This window comes from Tenebrio molitor, chromosome 1, assembly GCF_963966145.1.
Source record: "Tenebrio molitor chromosome 1, icTenMoli1.1, whole genome shotgun sequence".
NCBI lineage: Eukaryota > Metazoa > Arthropoda > Insecta > Coleoptera > Tenebrionidae > Tenebrio > Tenebrio molitor.
This window is the reverse complement of record NC_091046.1, coordinates 43,434,539-43,456,664: the sequence shown is the minus strand read 5'-3', so window position 1 is coordinate 43,456,664 and position 22,126 is coordinate 43,434,539. Positions and strand designations below refer to the sequence as shown.

Genomic DNA, 22,126 nt, shown 5'->3' with positions numbered 1-22,126 from the left:
TCGTCGAGCACGTCTCTGTGTCGGCGACAGACGTGCAGAAGCAGGTTGTACTTCTGCTTCACTTGCTTGTCGCAATACGGACAAGCGAAGAGTTTTCTTGTCCCACACTCGTACTTAACGTGGCGCATTTTCGACGATTTGCGCAAGTACACTTTGTCGCAGTTTTCGCAAGGGTAATGCTCTGTTAGGAAAATTCCTGAAAATTAACGGGGGATCAGGCGTGTGCACAACACAAATACAACAAATCTACCCAGTGTTAGTCTAGTCGAAATGAAAAGAAAATTAGTAGCTACTGCTATTTTATTTACAAAAGAACAAATCTATTCAATTTGAAATGGACGCCGATCTAGTGCTTCCTAGTTTTGCTCTTGTAGGAGCAAAGGTGACAAGTTCCTTCTGGTTCCAGGTGTCACACGCAAAACCTACAACACAAAGCTTTGAAAGTGCTTCAATGGTGTGGGTGCCCAAAATAAAAACAAAAATCTGAGCCACCGGTTGGCTGAAATGTCTCGTTTATTTGAAAATAGGTTTTTAATTTCTCCAAAAACTCAAAATACACAACACTCTAAAGTGTCAATCAGCAAAACGGAAACTGCTTTTGAAGTGAACCCCGTTGATGTGCTTCTTCATGTTCCACTTAATTTTGCACCTGTACGGACAAAGCGGACAACAAAAAGACGGTTCTTTTTGACATTCGTACTTGACGTGCTTTCGCAGCGACTCTCTGTGCTTATAGGAGCGATCGCAAGTGCTGCACCCGAAAAGTCCTAAAACAAAAATTCTGTTGCATACAATCCAAATGCGAACGGTTCGGGTCGAAATGACAACAAAAATCTTTCTTTCAACGGGTTTTATTACAGTTTACAAGATCTGGGAACCTTGTGATGGACCACTTTAATGTGACTCTTTAAAGTGTCCTTTCTTTTGAACTTGATATCACAGAAATCGCACGAGATAGATGGCGCTTTTTGGCACTCGTGCTTGACGTGCCTTCGGAGAGAATCTCTGTGGCGGTATGTCCTGTTACAGGTGGTGCACTGAAGGGTGCCTAAAAAAATTCAATTAAAAGGGGAAGTTTTTTTGATTCTCCGAAATGGACAAAGCACACAAAGCAAGGGTAAACAACAACCGAGTAGGGGGACTTGGAAGCGTACCCCCACCACCTTTTTTTACCTTGATCTCTAAGCCCCTCCTCCTTGGTGGACCAAGGGGGAGTGGCTTAGAAGTCAAGGTCAAAAATGTGGTGGGTGCGCTCCCCATACTGAACAGTGCAGCAATTATCGGGCGACGAGTTCACAAAACAAAAGAAATGGAAAAACTTTTGCTGAAGGCTGCAAATGTCACATTTTGCACCAACACAACTTTTTCATCTTATTCACTGAAAGAGAGTTGGATTTAATCTAGACAAGTAAAAATCATGAACAACATTTATTTATTATTTTGTAACATCCATCCACTTTGGCTTCAAGTGCATCCTGTTGACGTGAATCTTTAAGGTCCCTTTCCTCTTGGCCTTGTAGGGACATTGGGGACAAACGAAAGTGGGTTCTTTCTGACACTCGTACTTGACATGTTTGTGGAGCGACTCTCTGTGGCGGTACGATCTGTCACAAGTGTCACACTTGTACTTCCCTAAAACAAACTCACAATTAGAACAATCCCACTTCTGAGGAGCGCAACTACTTGAGAAAAACACATTTGAAAAGTGCAACATTTTATTCACTCAACTAAACCGAAGAGAAGACGAAACAAAATTGCGAAGATACAAAAAAGCTATCTAGAGAAAGACAGATGTTGCTTTTCCTTGCGTCCTATCCTCAAGTGGACTCCATTGACGTGAACCTTCAAATTCCCTTTAGTCTTGGACTTGTAGGGACAGTACTGACAGATGAACTTCCGTTCCTGTTGACACTCGTACTTCTGATGGTTCTTAAGCGACTTTATGTGGAGGTACCACCGGCCGCAAGTGTCACAGTAATACGTGGCTAAAAAACGTCCGAGTTAGCAACTTCGCATCGTGTGAAGTACTAAACGTTACGAGAAAAGAAACATGTTAAAAAAATCAAAACAAAACGTTTCAAACAGTTTATTGAACTACAACTTGCGCAACTTCATGTGAACATTGGTCATGTGCGTTTTCAAGTTCCCTTTTGTTTTTGATTTGTACGGACAAAACATGCACGCAAAGCTCGGCTCTTTCCGGCACTCGTACCTGATGTGCTGTCGAAGACTCTTTCTGTATTTGTACTGTCTTCCACACGTGGCGCATACGAACGGTGCTAAAATTCGAAAAATCAGTTACGACAACAAACTCAAAAAATCCGAACGATTTTGATAAACAAAAAAATTTGTACAACGACGAAAACAAACGACACACAAATAGCAACATAATTTTATTGTCGAGAGATACAAAGCTTCACTGGCGCTTCTTCGAGTGCCACTTCCTCGTGTGCTGCATCAGGTTTCCTTTAGTTTTGGACTTGTAAGAACAGGACGAACAAGCAAACGTCGGGTCTTTGAAGCATTCGTATTTGATGTGGCGCTTGAGAGATTTCTTGTACTTGTAATGGCGTCCGCACATAGAGCAGGTGAACGTTACTAAAAAAACAGGAGTGAACGACTAAAAAAGGAAAACATTTTGGAGAGAGAATTGTGAAAGCAACTTAGCTCTTGGGACAATAGATAATATCCATTGGGGATTTTAGCAGTTTCTGGTGCCAGAAACACAAGAAAACTTGTTAAATCGTGCAATTAAAAGCAAGAGTGAAACCTTGAAAAGAAAATTTATTTAGTTAAACGCCCCAAATACTGTTTTTGAACTCACTATCTTCAAAATGATATCGCGATCGCATAGTAGTGCGCGAAATCGATATTTGCGGGTCGCAAGCAATTTTGAAGCACTAGTGCGCGAACGTCGATTTCGCGCACTAGTGCTTCAAAATCATCCAAAAAGCATTCGCCTTTTTGAGCATTCTGACAATAATTTGACTTTATAATAATAAGGTTTGTTTTATAAAACGCCATTTCTCCAATTTGGATGATGAAAATTTCCTATTCACAAAGGGTATACGACAAATCAGACATAATGTTCGTTTCAAAAAAATACTGTACGAACTTCAATCCGAGAAGACGTATTCGGCCCATTTAAATGAAGCACTCGCTCCTTCGTCGCTCGTGCCTCAAAAAATGCGCTCGTGCGCGAAAGATGTTTTCTCGCACTCATTTCGTAAATAACTGTTTGTTGGTTCTTAGATTAGGCGCACATGCGCTCTAAAAAAATTTCAAAACAAATTGGAAAGAAACTGAACGCACAAGATCCAAATTTAGAAAAATAATAAATTTGTGAAACTTTTGAAAACAAGAAATTGTAAGTTTTATTGTTGGTACAGATACAAAGCTTCACTTGCGCTCTTCGACATCGAGTGACACTTCCTCATGTGCCTCTTCCAGTTTGCTTTAGTCTTGGATTTGTAAGAACAGGACGAACAAGCAAACGTCGGCTCTTTGAAGCACTCGTATTTGATGTGGTGATTGAGAGATCTCTTGTGCTTGTAATGGCGTCCGCACTTAGAGCAGGTGGACGTTGCTGAAAACAACAGGAGTGAACGCCGAGAAAAAAAAACATTTTGGGAGAGAAAATTGCGAAAGCAACTAAGCTCTAGGGAAAAGGTCTGTTAGGGATTCTGGCACTTTCTGGTGCCTGAAACACAACAAAACTTGCTGAATCGTGTCGCAGTGTTACTAAAAACATGAGAGAAACCTTGAAAAGGAGATTTATTTAGTTAAATACCCCAAATAGTGTTTTGTTCCTTCTTAGATAAGGCGCATGTGGTGACTTTGCTCTAAAAAACTTTCAAAATAAATTGGAAAGAAACTGAACGTAGAAGACCCGAAAAAATACCAATTTGTGAAACTGTTGACAACAAGAAATAGTAAATTTTATTGTTGGTACAGATACAAAGCTTCACTTGCGCTTCTTCGTCGTCAAGTGCACCTTCATCGTGTGCAGCTTCAAGTTCCCTTTTGTCTTGGACTTGTAAGAACAGAACGAACAAGCGAACGTCGGCTCTTTGAAGCATTCGTATTTGATGTGGTGCTTGAGAGATCTCTTGTACTTGTAATGGCGTCCGCACATAGAGCAGGTGAACGTTGCTGAAAAAAACAGGAGTGAACGTCGAGACAAGAAAACATTTTGGGAGAGACAATTGCGAAAGCAACTAAGCTCTAGGGAAAATATCTGTTAGGGATTTTGGCACTTTCTGAGCCAGAAACACAAGAAAACTTGTTAAATCGTGTCGCAGTGTTATTAACAACATGAATGAAACCTTGAAAGAAGATTTATTTAGTTAATGCCCAAATACTGTTTTGTACAGGTGCAACGTTTCGTCGACATCGAGTGCACCTTCATGGTGGGAAGTTTCGCGTTTCCTTCAGTATTGGAGCAAACGCCAGTTCTTCAAGCGCGCTTGGTCACAGTGTCCGCACGAAGAGCAAGTGCCTGCGGAAGGCGCTTCTTGTGCTTCCGCTTGTAATGATCTCGCAGATGCAATTTATTTCTGCCGACGTAAGTGCACCTGTCGCACCTGGCACTCGGTTTCACCTGACACTCGTACCTCAAGTGTCTCATAAGCGTCTTCCTGTGCTGGTAGACGCTCCCGCACGTGACACACAGAAACTTTCCTGTAACGGACAAGTGACGGTCAAGCTTCCAGGACGAATCAACAATTCTACACTGTCACCGCTACTTCTTGCGCAACAACGAAATCAAGCACGAACGTACTAATGAAGGTTTATTTGTTGCGCGGCGAAAATGCGATCGCTGTGGAAATACAACGCGAAGAGAACGTTTCCATTTGTGGGATGTCATTGGAAAAGGTTATTGGAAATTAAACTTAACAAAAATTTATTTTAACTGGTGTTTGCCATATGTTTCTTCAACCTTCTTGGCAAAAAGGTGGATGAATTTTGATCTTTCTTGTTGGGACATGTCCGTTAAAAATTCGATGAATTCACTGATGGTGTCACGTTTGGGTTTTCCTAAAACAGAAAACCACATAAGATTTCACTTCGACGTTAGCCAACATCTGCCCAGAAAAGCCGTCAGCAGCATCTCCCCAACACCGTCTACATGCGAGAGGCGTTAGTCCACGCCACGCCACACGGGCACCAAGGTGCAAACAATTCAAACACTAACAATACAAAATTAGATTTATTTGCTCCAATCACAAGTGTCAGATATTTGCGGCGTGCATTCGGTTGGTGTGAGCTTTCAGATTCTCCTTCCTCTTGGTTTTGAACGGACAAAACAGGCAACAAAATGACGGCTCCTTCTGGCAGTCAAATTTCATATGTTTGTAAAGCGTTTTCTTTCGGAAGCGCTGGTGGCACTTCTTACAGGTGTCCTTGTCCCCTAAAAAACATGCCTCGTCAGACGAAATCCACTAAAAATTCTAAGATTGCAAAAAAATACAAAAATCAATGCAACAAAATGTATTTATTGAATTTCGTCAACGAAAACTTTCAGCAAAGGTTTGAGTCGTCAATATAGTCAACCAGCACGTTCTGCACGGCTTTTCTCGACCGTTTGGGCCGCGGCAGCTTCAAGTGGACCCCGTTCACGTGCAGCTTCACGTTGTACTTTCTCTTAGCTTTGAAGGGACAATGCGGACAGCTAAAAGTCGGCTCTTTTTGGCAGTCGTACCGCTGGTGCTTGTGCAGAGAGAGCTGCTTAGTGTACCGCTTTCCGCAAGCTCCGCACTGGAACCTCTCTGAAACGATGACAAAGTTACGTCGGAACCACTCACGCTGAAGTCTGAAGGTACTGAAAAAGCGGAAGCATTTCAAAGGACGAAATAAAAGACAAAACTCTCTTGCTAATTGTATTTGTGATGCAACAAAGCTCTAGTTACTACGGCTGGCCGCTCTTCTTTGTCCTTTTCAGCTTGAGGTGTACCCCGTTGATGTGAATTTGCAAGTTGCCTTTCGTCTTAGCTTTGTAAGGGCAAAACGAGCAACCAAAAGTCGGCTCCTTTTGGCACTCGTATCTGACGTGCTTCCACAGCGAGGGCTGATGCCTGTACTCGCGCCCGCAAGTGTTACATTGAAACTTTCCTGGAACAGACGACACTACTAAATATTCAAGCACCAACAGCCGGATAAATACCACAGAAATAAGACACGCCAACTAGACAAACTATTTATTTTCGTCAATAAACACATTAGCGAACCGCATGTTTTTCGCGGACCTGGTCCTTTTTATCTTGAGGTGCACTCCGTTGAAGTGGATTTTCAAATTGCCCTTGGTTTTCGCCTTGTAAGGGCAATGGGTGCACCCGAAGGACGGCTCCTTCTGGCAGTAGAATTTTATGTGGTGGTTCAGGTTGGTTTTGTACATGTACGATTTACCACAAGTCTGACAGACGTACGACCCTCCTGGAAGAAACCAACAATTAATTCTCTCGCGGTTTCAGCGGGACGAGTGGGAGAGTGCGAGTGCAGGGTCGCTCCACAAAAACAACGCTCAGTACAAAATTGTTTATTCCAGAGAGTCACAACTTCAGGTGGACCTTAGCTACGTGCATCTTCATGTTCCACTTGGTCTTGGCTTTGTGCGAGCAGTGTTGGCACTGGAAGGCGGGTTCTTTCTGGCAGTAGAACCTCTTGTGGTGGTTCAAGGCGCTCTTCCGCATGTACGCGTTGCCGCACAGCTCACACGGGAAGGGTTTACCTAAAAATTGAACCACTTAGGAACGGTGCAAACAATCGCGGAGAGTTGCAGTGAAAAACTAGACAGTTTCTAATGAATTTTATTTATATCTAGATAACTTCAAGTGAACTGAGTTATAATGCATTTTCAAATTCCATCTTGTCTGGGCCTTGTAACAGCACTGCGAGCAGTGATAGGCTGGATCGCTTTGGCAATAATATTTTTGGTGTTTCCACAGTGACTTCTTGGTTTTGTAGAACTTGAGGCAGTTCTCGCACTGCCATCCACGTCCTGAAATAACATTGTTTAGATGAAGTGCAGAAGACGAGCGCGGAAAATTTCACAGCCCAACACTACAATACATTTTGGCTACACAGCAAAATTAACTTCCGAAACAATTCTACGAGCAATATCTTTACTGAACTATGTGCCAATCCTTACAAACATTTTTGACAATAATCTTGGTGTGTTCTTCTGACGTGACAACGTAATTTGGTCGCGTCTGTAGCCTAGAAGAGAGAAGCTTCGGTGATTACAGAACACTTGAAGGGTCACCGCAAAAAAACCACTGTAGAAAAATGAAAAACGATTTATTCTCACTTGAAATTACAAATTTCACTGAAATGCTTTTTTCTGGTGTGCAACTTGATGTTATTTTTTTGTTTGCATCTGTAGGGGCAAAACGAACACCTAAATGCGGCTTCCTTTTGGCACTCGAACTTCCTGTGGCGACATAAAGAGGCGAAATGGCGGTAGCGTTTGCCGCAAACGTCGCATCGGAACGACGAAGACCCTAAAACACAAACATCGAGTTATTTACAGCGACCAAAGAAATTCAATGGGTGTGAGATCCCTCCTAAGCCAAATAAAAATACCAAGTGGGGTAGAAAGTTTATTGAGAGAACTGCGTCAGACTAGTGTGTTTGCTGTCGATGTGTCTCTTGAGGTGGTCCTTTCGTTTGAACTGAAAGGGGCAATAGAGACACCGAAATGGTTTGATTTCGTTTTGACACTCCAGTTTCCGGTGGCGGTACAGCGACGCCACGTGTCGGTACTTTTTGCCGCACACCTCGCAACAGTAAAATCCACTGTCACCTATAAAATCACAAACTGTAGAGTCGCGCAGCACGATTTGGTGGTCAAGGTGAAATGAAAGTCATTTTGGGAGAAAGGTTTAATCTTTGGTGTGACTACACAGAGTTGTGCTTGTGTTCGTAGTGGCGCTTGAGATGGTCGCTGCGTTTAAACTTGCTGGGACACACCGGACAGACGAACATCTTCTCGCAAGAGCACTCGTATCTCTTGTGGCGAGCGAGCGTCTTCTTGGTTTTGTACGTCTTAAAACAAACGTCACACTGAAACCCTACAAAAGAAAACGATTTCACGCCACCGTCAACGAGCTGCGAGGCACGGGACCAAATAAAAATCGCCTTTGAACGTTGCGTTTATTGAAAGAACACTGAACACGGAACAGTTACTTATTGTTAAGCATGACGCAGTCGTACGACTGGTGCTTCAGCTGGTTGAGGAACTGGTGCTTGCTCATCATGTGGCCCACCACGGTGGACTTCTGCTTGGCCCTGTAGGGACATACCGGACATTTAAACGCTGGTTCTTTCTGACATTCGTACTTCTGGTGCCTCCAAAGCGACCTTTTCGCCTTGTAGATGCGTCCGCAAGTCATACACACGAAGGGGCCACCTAAAAGGGAGACTCGTTAGACCAGACGGGCAAAAAGGAAAGGACGAGAGGGGCACAAAAACGAACAAATAGTCTTAGGGTTTATTGCGAAGTAGCATTTCTTCTCTGGAGATGGTCAAGTGGTACCGCGAGGTCTACGATTAGGAGTTGGAACAATTTGTAGGAAAAATTCTGCTCTCAAAACGTTTTATTGCGAGTTAACAGAACACGGGCGCCGTTTCGGCGCCAATCAAGAAATAAACGTGTTGAAGGTTTCCTGGTTGGGGCGTTTGTGCCTGGCGTGCAAATGCACGACAAGATTGAATTTTTGTTTGGCCTTGAAAGGGCAATGTTCACACAGGAAGGACGGTTCCTTCTGACACTCGTACCGTTGGTGGCGCTGCAACGACCGCTTACTCCGATACTTCCTCCGACACTCTGGGCAAACGTGAAAGACATCTGCAACAAAGCGGACAATCACCAGAAGCTCCAAAGGAGACGAACCAGAAGGAAGGAAGGGGTTAGTGAAGAAAACTGCGTTCGCAGACTTGATATTCTGTTTAATATGCAAGTTAGTTTAAAAATGTGGTTCTTGTATCACTTTTAGCGCGGATGCTGCAGAAGCGTACTTTTGCAACTTGTGCTTGTTCATCATGTGCCCCACCACGGTCATCTTCCGCCTCGCCCCGTAGGGACACTCGGGACACTTAAAAGCTGGTCCTTTCCGACACTCGTACTTCTGGTGCCTCCAAAGCGACCTCTTCGCCTTGTAGATGCGTCCGCAAGTCACGCACGAGAAGGGCCCATCTAAAAGGGAGACTGTTAGACTGGGTGAACAAATGAGAATAAGTCTTTCTTGGGTCTTGCGGCTACAACAGTAGCTCTTCTTGGACGTAGATGTCCAAAACAAAATGCGGAAAAAATCTACTTCCACTTGGTGTTGCAGATAAAAGAGTGTTCAGTTAAAATTGTTTATTCAACACAAAGCGTGCGGGTGTTTGGCCGCGATGTGCGCTCCAAGATTGACTTTCTGTTTGGCTTTGTACGGACAATGGTCGCACGTGAATGACGGTTCCTTCTGGCATTCGTAGCGGAGATGTCTTCGAAGGGAACTAGACAGTCTGTATGAGCGACCGCACTTTGGACAGCCATGACAACGATCTACAAGTGAAAAGAAGTTGAGAGTTTGAACGCCGAAGTGAAGCGTGGCGTTGTTAGTGCAAAGTTTTTCTTTTCTACTCTAGGCCAAATAAGAGCAAGTCAGTGTTTGTAAGTTTTTATTTAAGGAAAAAGTACCGCTTTGCCTCGTAATTAGGGCAAAAACGCGATGATTTCCTGGCCGAGACCCCAGTGCTTGCAAGTGCGCCACAAGGTTCGCCTTTTGTTTGGCCCTGTAGATACAATGCGCACAAAAGGACGGTTTCTTTTGGCACAAAAAACGCAGGTGGCGCACGTTTTTCTTTGGTAGTCCTTGCCGCACAGTTTGCAAAAATAGGGAAAATCTACAACAAGTGAGAGAATCAAAAAGGGACCAATCAGAAACGAGAAACGAGCAAGGGGCGTGTTTTTGTATTTTGATTTGTGGAGACAGAAGGGACAACTAAAAGTGAGGTCCTTTTGGCACTGCAGCGACCATCTTCTCGCAAACAAATGGGAGAAACAAAAAGGGACCACTTGTACAGACACGATTTATTGAAGAAAACTGCGTTCACAGAGCAGCTGATGTCGCTGTTTAATGTGCGAAAGGAGCGTGTTTTTGTATTTGGATTTGTGGGTACAGTAGGGACAACTGAAAGTGGGGTCCTTGTGACACTCGTAGCGCAGATGCCTCAGAAGCGACTTCTTGTTCTTGTAGCTCCTGCTGAAGCACTGGTCGCACTTGAAATGACCTACAAAAAAGAACCGGTTTAATTGGAAGCCTTGCGGTACTCCCGACGTATCTTCACCAAACTAGACTACAAGAGACAGTACTGGACAACACAGTTTATTTCGGTTTCGGCTACAACGCATGCACACAATACAAAAACTTATTGGAAAAATGTGTCGCTGAGGTGTTTGTGCTTGTTGCGGATGTGCTGCTTCATGTTGCCCTTCAGCTGCGTCTTGTGGGTGCATCCGGGCTCCGGACACCGGAACTGCGGTTCTCTGCCGCACTGGTACTTCTTGTGCTGGCTCAAGCCGCAGCTCCACACGTACTTCTTGCCGCAAACGTCACAACAGAACATTTTATCACGATCTAAAAAATACAACAGTCAGGAGGGTGGCGACAAACGGTGAGTCATTACTTTGCAAACTAAAATTTAGATTGGATTATGCTCAAGTTTTAAAAGGCGGTTCAGAGTCGATTTAAGTTTAGTTACGTTAATTTGACACTCGGGCTGCGTCTCGCTCAGGCCGCCATTGCAAAACTTACCACCTGAAAGAAATTCAGATCAGTACAGTCGTGAAAGCTTCAAGTGAAGGCTTCAAAAGAAACGCAATTTTCGGAAGCACTTTTATTAGAAAGTCGCTACAAGAGCTTCAAGAGTGCACCCTCTTGAGCGTCATCGTGTTGTGTATATTTTTCAAGTGTCTGGTCAGATTTGACTTAAGCTTAGTAATGTAAGCACAGCCGATTTCGGAACACTTGAACTGCGGTTCCTTCTGGCACTGGTACTTCTGGTGCTGCTTCAAGCCGTTTATGCCTCTGTACCCTCTGCCACAAGTGTCGCAGTAAAATTTTCTTTCTAAAAAATACAAGAACTGTACACAGGTCAGGTCAAGTCAAGTCAAGTAAAAGCACTTCGTTACATTTACAGAAACTGTAGATTTTGCGTTTTACGCTTTTCTGGTGGTTTGCAGCAGGCGTAAGAGAAAACAACACAATCAATTGGACAAGTGGGCACAAATCCTTTATTTCCAAATTTTATCAAAAAATTATAGTCCACACAGGACCTACACATCTTTGAGATTCTTCCTGCGATGTTGTCCAGCCACGTGGACCTTGAGGTTTCCCCTTCTGGCCGACTTGTACGAACACTCCGGCACTGGACACCGAAACCTGGGTTGTTGTCCGCACTCGTACTTCTGATGCTGTCCCAGACCGGACTTGTATTTGTACCGTCTGTTGCACTTGCCACACCTGTACGGCAGATCTAAAAAAGACTTCCGTCAACAGTGCCACTCGCAATCCCCGCAAAAAACAACTAAATCAAAAATAGAACGAGTCGGTCTAGATCAGGTTTATTGCGAATCTTTGTGTACAGTTCTCAGGTGTCTGGTTATGTTAGACTTGACTTTAGACTTGTAGACGCAGACCTTGTGGGGACACTCGAACTGGGGTGTCTTCTGACACTCGTATCTCTTGTGCTGTCTCAGTCCGTGCGGGTACTTGTACCGTCTGTCGCAACCGTCGCACCGGTACTTCCCACCTAAAAAAACCATCCAGTAACAGGCGACTCCGTCATTGGTGCACAGAATGTTACCAAACAACGAATCAGGTTTATCGAATGCTATGCGAACGTCTAGATTTTTTGTGTTGGCTCGACATGTGAATTTTTACGTTGCCTTTCTTGTTCGATCTGTAACCGCAATTAGGTTCCGGACAGTGAAACCGTGGTTCTTGACCACACTCGTACCGCAGGTGTTGACCCAAACCAGACTTATATTTGTACACTCGATTACAGTTAACACATTTATAGCGTACATCTAAAAAATACGGTACTGTCAATTACACAAACAATTCGGCGAAGGGGTTAGCGCCTTAAGTCTAGTTTGGTTAGTCTTAAGTCTACTCAAATTCTCCCAAGAGAAATATATACAAAACACCCGAGTTATGTCACTGCAAAGAGAAAAACTTTGACTCCTGATGTGGTGTTGTGTTTTTTGCAACAAAAAAATTAAAGAAGAACCGATACTAGCTGTGGGACCTAGTAAGAGGCAAAAACACAAATAAAAGGAATGAAACGAACATCGCAAGTGTATATTTTTATTGGTTACTGGAATTCTTCATCGGTTGAAGCCGCTGTGCTTCCTGAAGCGGTGCAGCTTCAGATTCTCCTTTCTGTGGCTGGCAAAGTTACAGTAAGGCTCTTCGCAAACAAACTGCGGCGCCTTTCCACACTCGTACCTCAGATGCTGGCTCAGTCCTTGACTGTACTTGTAGCGTCTACCACACGAGTGACATTTAAACGGCTGGGCTAAAAATAAATTGCACTTCAGATACGCCAACACGCTAGGACAAAAAACAAGTTTTTCCCGAGAGTTTGTCATTTGTCATTTAGGGCGCTCAACTCTGGTCTGTCAGTAAAACAACGAATCTGCACGTGGTATTTATTTCCTAAATAAAGAGGCCATGCTTTTTGGCACAATGAAACCTTAAGTAGGGCTTTCTCTTGCATCGGAACTTGCATTCCGGGAATTGGCATGCAAATTGTCGACCCTTGCCGCAGTCGTACTTGATGTGCTGCAGCAAGCCTCTGCGGTAAGTGTAGGACTTCATGCAAGCGTGGCACTGATACTTAAGTCCTGAAATCAAGAAGCGTGTTAGACACACCGGAGTGAAGTGGGACAACACCAAAAGATTTTAACATTTATTCGCTACTAGGTGCTATGTTTGCTCAATACATGGCGTTTAAGATTTCCTTTTATGGCGGCTCTGTAACCACAACCCGACACTTGACAAGCGAAACTCGGGTTCTTTCCGCACTGATACAGCTTGTGCTGGTACAGGCCTCGCTTCCACCGGTAACTCCTCTGACACACGTCGCAGCGGTGTCTTTTGCCTCCTAAAACAAACACACGATGAAGCCACTGCACCACAAGAGTCAAAGTCCTGAAATCACTTCCAAAAATTTCGAGTGAAGAGATTTATTCTCGAATGAACAGTACATTTTGGAAAGGTTACAGTACAAAATTATCTACAAAGATGACATCAGAGTCTCGAGGACATGCAAAGGCACACGTGCTCTGTCTCCGCTAAAAATAAATACTGAAAAAAATAAAAAATGAATTTCCGGCCTTCTGTCAAAAATAAACAAAACTATGTTCTGTATCTTACTTGTCACGGAGTACTGAAAAAAATAAAAAATTGATTTCCGGCCTTCCGTCAAGCAAAACTTAAAATATCTCTGGTGCCCCTTTGCACGTTCCAGACACTCCTCAGACGTGTAAATGTTTTGTTTTGGGTTCAAAACGGGCAAACATAGCCTTTGTGCCTCTTGGCCATGTGCTGCTTGAAATTCCCTTTGACCTTGGCCTTGTACGAGCACCCCTCAGCGGGGCACACAAACTGCGGTTCCTTGCCGCACTCGTACTTCTGGTGTTGTTTGAGGCCCCGCCTCCATCTGTAGGCGCGGTTGCAGCCTTTACAAACGTGCGTGTTGTACGTGGAATAGTAAAGACCTAAAAGAATTGAGGTTAGAATGGTGGCGTCAATCGATTACACAACTTAACAAACTAAAGTGAAACTAAAAGCCTAAACTACTTGGTGGTTTTTCCTCTTGAGGTGTTGTTTGATGTGCGTCTTGAGCTTGGCCTTGTAGGGGCAGCCTTCGACGGGACACGCGAACCGCGGTTCTTTGCCACACTCGTACTTCAGATGGCACTGCAAGTTCCGCTTCCACTTGTAGACGCGGCGGCACTGGCTGCAGACAAACGCGGACGAAAAGTGAGGTCCTAAAAGACGTTTCAGTTGAGTCGGTCAGACGGGTGTGCCAACACAATAAAAGCAAGGTTTGTCGGGGTCCGTTTATTGTACAGTAAACTACAAGTGATCGTGGATCTGGATGTTTGAGTGTTTGTTCAGGATGTGCATGTGCAAGTATCTCTTTATTTTGGTCTTGTAGGTGCAGCCGGCGTACGAGCACAGAAATCGCGCTTCTTTGCCGCACTCCAGCTTCTGGTGGGACTTCAAGTTGCGGTAGTACTTATAAGAGCGGTTGCAATTTTCGCAGTAGTACTGATTAGTCAGTCCGGACTTGTCTCGAGCTTTGTACACGTAACCTAAAACGAGGCCACCCGTGAGCGTCACACCCAAAAAGTTTTTGCAAAACAAGCACACCAACCACCCTCTCGGACAAGCAAACAACACAGACTCGGTTAAACAGTTTATTGAATTACACTCCATCAACAATCTCGGGGTGCCTATTGATAATGTGTATCTTGAGGTTGTTCTTGATCCTGGTCCGGTAGGGACAACCCTTCACTTGACAAACAAACCTAGGTTCCTTCCCGCATTCCGCCTTCATGTGTGCTCTCAAGTTACCATAGTACTTGTAGGTGCGGTTGCAACTGTCGCAAACAAACACTGGTCCGCTTGTGGTGCGCGTGCGGCTCGCCGTACCTAAAAACAAGCCGAGTTATGAAAGACAAGCGCGCGGAGACCAGTTTACATGTTCAGAAATGTTTGTGTCTATTGTTGATGTGTTTTATCAAGTTCCCTTTCAGTTTGGCCCTGAAAGCGCAACCTTCGAAGTGGCAAGCGAATTGCGGGTCTTTGCCGCACTCACAGCGCAGGTGAGCCTTCAAGTTCCTCAGATACTTGTAGGCCCTAGCACAGTTCGGACAACCATAGGGTTTGTCGCCGCCTGCAAACAGATTCGACTCTTAGTCTCTGCACCGGACAAAACTAGAAAGAAGCGGCGTGGGACGTTGAAAAAACTCTTGTTCCACTACTGTTTATTATAGAAAAAATATGTACATCTTAACCAATTAAATCGATTCCATGCTTGTTGAATATGTGCTGCTTCAGATTACCCTTCTTCTTCGACCTAAACGTGCAGCCCTCGTACGTGCACACGAACTGTGGTTCTTTACCACATTCGTATTTCTGGTGCGATTTCAAATTGTGGAGGTATTTGTACCAACGGTTGCAGCCGCCGCAGCAAAACTGTTTCCGATCGGCGTCTTCGAACGCTTGCAAATGCAACCTCCTGTTGCGATAAATCTTCTCTGAAAATTTATTATTGCGTCAATAAACACAGTACAGCCACCGGCGAGGATTATTGGGTTAGTACAGTAAACTAAGAACATCGCTAACGCTACGAGAGCCAGAAGGGGGGCGGAAAATCAATCTGTCCGGTTTTGTTCAAGATTTTATTGAAAATCAGTGTACAAAGATTTTTGGGACTAAGCGACAACAGTGCAACGGTGCAAGTGCTTCCAACCTAAAATCCGACACGTCAGACGATCAAAGTGTGCAAACGAACACGCTAATCAAGAGGGCAACTCACATGTCGGTCCAAAAAGCCACGGTACCACCGTGCCAAGTAGTACCGCGAAATGAAAAATCTAGTACGATTTGTAATTAATGTAGTTTTTTGTGTCCAAAAACTCCCACGAAAGTGTTCTTAGTACCCGCAAGGTACTAGTTAGTGTCCAAAGACTTCAACGACAGTGTTTTTAGTACCCACAAGGTACTGTCCCTTTAAAGGTACATTTTTCCTGCCAAAAGACCTACAAAGATCAAAATTAAAAAGAGAAGACAAAGCCCTCACAAGACAAAATAAAAAACGTCGAAAAATAACACTTTATTTCAGGATATGTAAACTTAACAGCTTATTGCACTTATGTAGTACTTAAGCCTGATCATTGAAAATTGATCAGACTCTCCAACCCCAATTTGTGTTTGTGGAGGAGATGACTCTTAAGATTGCTCTTGTAGTTGCAAGAGTGGGAGCACAGATGGCACTGAAATTTCGGCAGTACCCTGGCACACTGGTACTTGATGTGTCGCTTGAACGTCATTTTGTACATGTAGCTCTTGTTGCATCGCTTACACGTGTACAGCGCAGGTTCCGACAGGCAGGGACCTAAAAAATTCCAAAATGTATAAATGGTACCACACTTGTCGAATCGTTCCGAAGTCAAATCAAGTCTTTAAAAGTAGAACTTTATTAAGATAAGTTTACAAATAGATCTGTAGAGATTTACAATTCTTCCCGTCTCCTGACAATTACATCTACTGGGGTTACATGTCTAGATAGTTGTATCGGCCTAAGAGATGGTGACGTTGAGCTCCTTCAGATGCAGAGTTCTGATGTGCGCGTTGAGGTTGTCCTTGCGCTTGGACTTGTAGTTGCACCCGTCGACGATGCACTCGAACTTGGGGGCTTTGCCGCATTCGTACTTTTTGTGTCTGCTTAACGAGTGTGAGTATTTGTATTGCTTACCGCAATCGTAGCAGTAATACGCGTTGAAAACTAAAACCAAAAAAGTGTATTACGAAATTGTGGAAAAACGGTACTAGTCATGCCGTCAACGCTTACAAAAACTAATCTTACGGGTTTATTTACACAAAAACGCGATTTTGGCTCGTCTTTATTATCGACTCACATATTTACAACAACTTTACATCATCTGCCGTCGTACTACTATTCTAGGTACTCTTAGTACTAGTTGAACTTGTCCATGGTGGTGGGGCGCGGAATGTGCGGGAACAACTTGCACCGCCTCATGTGCACCTTCAGGTTGGACTTCTGGTGGAAGGGCTTGTTGCAAAAGTCGCAAAAGAACGTGGGCGCCTTGCCGCACTCGTACCTCAAGTGTCTTCGCAGGTTCGGAGAGTACTTGTACTGCTTTCCGCAGGAGGGGCAGTAAAATGCGGTACCAACTAAAAAACGAGATGTTACTATCGAGCGAGTTCCGCGCGTCTACATGCTCAGTGTTTTAGAAGCTTAATCTAGGGGGAGTGGTGGGGGGAGTACTGTTATGGTTCTTTACCGCATTCGAATTTAATGTGGGCGTTCAGGCTCCTCTTGGAAGGATACTCGCTTCGACACTTTGCACAAGCAAATCTTCTACCTAAAAGTACAACAATCAGAACTGGCAAAAACGTGCACAAGGAGTGAGACAAGTCAGCGTAAAAGCCACATTTATTTTTCAATCGGTTACAAAAGTCTTAAGAGAGAACGTAAAAACTTAAACTAAGGGTTCGCCACGACCAGTTTGCATCTTCTCAAGTGCGCTTTCAGATTTGATTTCTGATGGAACGATTTGTAGCAGTACTGGCAGACAAACGAGGGCGCTTTCCCGCACTCGTACCTGAGGTGGCTCATGAGGTGGTTCTTGTGAAGGTAGCGTCTGGTGCACTTGGGACAAACAAATTTCTTTAAATCACCTAAAACAACGTGATTGAGTGGATTGATCGGGGGGCACGACGAGTCAAGCATTGCAGACAACACACAAAACAGACCAACCAGACTGGGGAGAGGTACTGATTTTTATTCAGACAAAGTGGTACAAGTGACAACATCGAAGTGTTATATGTCCAATCCGTGGGTCTGTCTCAAGTGGGCGTTGAGCGTGTACTTCTGGAAGAACTTCTTTTTGCACACGACGCACTGAAACCCGGGGGCCTTGCCGCACTCGTACCGCACATGGCTCGACAGGTGTCTCTTGTGCTTGTAGCTCTTGCAGCAGTTCTTGCAGAAGTACCTCTGGTGCACGCTTTCCAAATTCTTAAGAAAACCTAAAACACACGATTTCAATTTTGCGAAACGACTGCACCCAAAGACAAAGACGCGCCGCGGAACCACCCCCCGAAAATCAGACACACCTCCAGTGGCAACAGGTTATTTATTTGGTAACACGGCATTACAAGACTAGACGTATATATGGGAGTTGACGAACTTCTCGAAGGAGCCCATCTGGGGATGGCAGTCTTTGAAATGCGTCTTAACGCGGTCCTTCCTCTTGAACAGCTTCTTGCAGAAGGGACACGGGAATTTGGGGGCTTTCCCGCACTCGTGGTGGGTGTGTCGGCTTAGGCTCGTTTGGTTTTTGTAGGACTTTCCGCACCTCATGCAAGTGTAGTACATGAGGGCGCCGAACCGGGCTAAAACAGACACCTTTTAGTCAAGGCCTACGCAACACCAGTACCTTCAACGTTGTCTAAACATGCAAACAAAAAAACTAGAATAACAAGCGGAAAAAACACGTCCAGCGCACAAATACTCCATTATTACTTTACTCAAATACAAAACAGTTTATTTAGCAATCGATACAAAGGTTTTGTGAGACACGGCAGGCAAGATTTTTCGCAGTTTGCTTTCCTGGAGGGACACAGTTCTGTCCCAACACTTTTTCTGGTGGCGTTTCAAGTGGTAGTTTCGCTTAAAACGCCTGAAACAGAACGGACAGGAGAACGCTGGGTCGGCCATTTTGACGTGTTGCTCGACAAAATGGCGCCTCATGTGGTCTCTTCTGGTAAAAGTTCCAGGACAACTGGGACAAGTGAAATGACCTGAAAATGCTCTCATTAGAAAAGCTGAATGGTTAAGCGAGCAACAAGCTAGATCTACAACTCGGACGGTACAAAATAAAACAGAAAAACTCTTGAAAGTGTATTGTGGAACAATAGAAAAATCGTACAGATCAAAGACCTGTCACGGGGGCGCGCTTTCGTCGTTTCGCGGTTTGGAGTTTCTCTTGCGCGGTCTGTGCTTGGAGGAGCTTTCGTCGAGTTCCGACACGTGTTTTGTGAAATAGTGTCGCCGCAAGCTCTTCTTCTGCAACAGCTTTTTGCACACTATGCACGGGAACATCGGTTCGCCTTTGATTTTCAGCATGGCGGAAACTTCGAGAAAATCTAAAAATGAAAACAATTAGTCGGGGGAAGTCCGGCGCGGGTGGGACGAGGGATGAGATACGAAAAGCAGGATTTGTTGAAAACTTTTTATTAGACAAAATCTCCCTATAACCGGTGGTCTGAATAATATTAAAACTTAGCCTAGGATATGAATGAATGTGCGAGAAGTGTGCGTGCGCGAGCTATTTGATGATGGCGTTGTGGACGCTCTTCATGTGCTGTATCAGCTGTCCGAATTTGGGGTAAGAAATGTTACAGAGCTGACACTTGGGCGAGCCGGTGCAGGTTTTCATGTGGTTGTCTAAAATGTACCTCCTCTTGAAGAACTTGTCGCAGGAAGTGCACGGATAGCCCATGTTCTCCTGATTAAAAATGTGCAACTCTAAGTAGTGGCGCTGCACGTGATCTTTCCGCTTAAACACTCTGCGACAGACCGGACAGATATTGTCGGTGAAAGTGACTCGTTTCAAAATTGAACTACGGAATTCTGAAATACGGAAAAATTAAAGAAAATTAGTAAGGAACTAAAAAGACGAAACTAAACGCCCCAACCACAACAAAAATAACTGTACAGCGAACGCATAAAAAAATAAAGAAAATCGTCGACTCGTTTATTGGAACAAAATGTACAACATGCTATTAATCGGTAAGCTACTAACCTATCTCCTGGAGGCCCAAACTACAATCTTACTTATTATAACTAACTACGTCTAAGAGCTTAACGTGCGTCTGGTAGTCGTCGATGCGGTGTACGTCGGCGACGTGCTTGATCACGTTGTTCAAGCGAGTGGAGACGAACGAGCAAATCGAGCAGCTCCAGAACTGCTTCAGTCTGCACTCGTGGTTGTCCAGGGAGGATTTCCTCACGTAAAACTTATTGCACTGTCCGCACTTAAACCGATCGACTTTAACTAAAAAGAAACAAGCTGTTAAATGTTACAAACACAAGAAATACGAGCATCTGGTTTGGGGTCAACATAATTTCCACAACCCGAAAGGGCAAAAATGGAACCGACGCCGACGAGACCCGTCACCTGAAATCGGCGCAAATGACAAATGAGATGACACTAAGAAAGTACAACACTTGACCCAAGTCTTTATTTATTAAAAATCTAAAAATCTTCCCGTGACATGTACTGTTCGTGGTTGGAAACGATTTTGTGCACGGCGTACAGGTGTCGCTTCAAATTGCACTTCCTGGTGCTCCTGTAATCGCAATGCGAGCAAACGAAAGCTCCACGGCCGCAATCTAGATTCACGTGGACGTACAAAGATGCCTTTCTTGTATAGCTCTTGTTACATTTGGGGCACTTGTGCGCTCCGGTGTCTTTAGACGCTGCGGCATCCTCGTACGCTCCTGTGTCTTTGTACTCCGCTGCGTCTTCGTACGCTCCGGCATCTACAACATACACTATGTCAATATTGGGAAACATTTCGGAAACACTGCAATTAAGAAATTGTGCTAGGTGGTTCTTACCACACCTGGAACAAAAAAAAAGTGTGCGCTTGAGACCGCACGAGAGAAGTGAAAACTTCTATGGCGCTCGTAAATGGTGATAGTACTTGGAGGAATCAGGAACAATCAATATAATTTATATCCAATGCTGTTTTTACCACCAAAAGTCTGTATTTTTCTATAGAAACCGCTTTCAGAGGTAAACAGACTGTCAAAATTTGTGAGGTTAGGTTTTGATGTTTAAGTTTTATTTTAGCTTTATTTTCTTGACGATGGTTTATTGTATTGAACAGAATACAAGTTTTCGTAGCAGTGGGACTAGACAAACATTTACAGACACCCTGTATTATGATAATCTGTCAATTTTCCGCTTCACATTTTGCTACACAAATGTTTCCAATAGATGAATTGTTGAAGGCATATAATTGAGAATTACCTTTTAAATCCTACATCCATCTGTGAACTTACAATATTGTCGTGTCTTTATCGTTTTTATACAGGTGTCCCCAAAAAAAAAGAGTCCATAGCTCCCTTATTTATCGGAGGATTTTAATTATCTAAAGTCCATTCATTTTGTATTGCACTTTTCAAGGTCAAATAATTTAAATTTTGGCACTGTAATTATGTTTTGTAAATAGTGACATGCATATAACCAACATAATGTGATTTAGCAATGCTCAATTCAACGTTTACGGTGTTTACCTGCATGTCACTATTTACAAAACATAATTACAAAGCCAAAAAATAAAATTATTTGACCTTGAAAAGTTCAATACAAAATGAATGGACTTTATACACCAAATTAAATGATTGTGAATAGGCTACAAAACGGCCTACTAAATTCACGTATAGCTCCAAGGGCTTCAAGGTTAAACTGTCAAATTTTTTTTTTTTTTCAAATGGGAATATATATTTTTTTGTAGTAGGTAATTCTGAGAGATTTTTATTCTGAAAACAACAATGTATCACTACACATAAAAAAATAACACCAACTTTTGAAACAAATGACGAACACCAAGCGAGAAGCTATCAAAATGCATTGCATTACAATGTAATAACCAAATTAAGTTAGCTGGAAAAACAAATGACAAATAATAATATATGGGATGATTAGCGCAAAATGGAGTATAGACGATAGTAACGTTTTTTTACATTTTTTTTTTTGTATTTTTGGTATGTAAGTGTATACCTACTTGTGATACATTGTTGTTTTCAGAATAAAAATCTCTATTGGAATTACTAAAAAAAATTATGTGTTCCCATAAAAAAAATGACAGTTTGGCCTTGAAGCACTTAGGGCTATACGGGAATTTATTAGGGCTTTTTGTAGCCTATTCATAACCATTTAATTGAGTGTATAAATAATTAAAATCCTCCAATAAATAAGATACTTATGGACTCGTCTTTTTTTCTGGGACACCTGTATATGGCTACTGTTGCAGCTCTGCACGATGAAAATTTGGAAGTGACAAGTGACGCACAGTTGACGTTTCTCGCTAGCGCCGCTAAATTCGAGCTGCTGCGAACGATTTTGGCGTGTCGCACGAAACTAATACACTGGACGGGAATAAAATGTGTGGTGCGCCTAAAGAAGTTTTCACTTGAAAAAATGTGTAACGCAGAAATGGTTGGCGAACGCGGCGAAATAAAACCATCATGTCTGAAAAATATATTGCACAATTTACAACAATGCTTTGGATTAGAAGGGACAAGTGTC

The 22,126-nt window shown here is 43.4% G+C and overlaps 1 protein-coding gene across 14 annotated transcripts in view; it reads right to left on the bottom strand.

Annotated features, from left to right (window-relative positions):
- lola (longitudinals lacking) overlaps positions 1-22,126 on the bottom strand; it is an 87,546-nt gene that overhangs the window by 29,661 nt on the left and 35,759 nt on the right. The window contains exons 5-6 of one of the 14 annotated variants that reach the window (XM_069036568.1): positions 14,486-14,708; positions 14,100-14,368 (exon numbers count right to left, since the gene is read on the bottom strand). The exons of 7 other annotated variants lie outside the window; for them this stretch is intronic. In XM_069036568.1, the coding sequence (XP_068892669.1) occupies positions 14,329-14,368; positions 14,486-14,708 (263 nt within the window). In that variant the 3' untranslated portion in view covers positions 14,100-14,328. Of the gene's footprint in view, positions 1-5,475; positions 5,769-14,099; positions 14,369-14,485; positions 14,709-15,028; positions 15,317-16,668; positions 16,977-17,086; positions 17,168-18,306; positions 18,609-19,025; positions 19,441-20,037; positions 20,353-22,126 lie in introns of those variants that run through there. 6 more of the 14 variants (XM_069036560.1, XM_069036574.1, XM_069036573.1 and 3 more) reach the window with 6 other exon arrangements.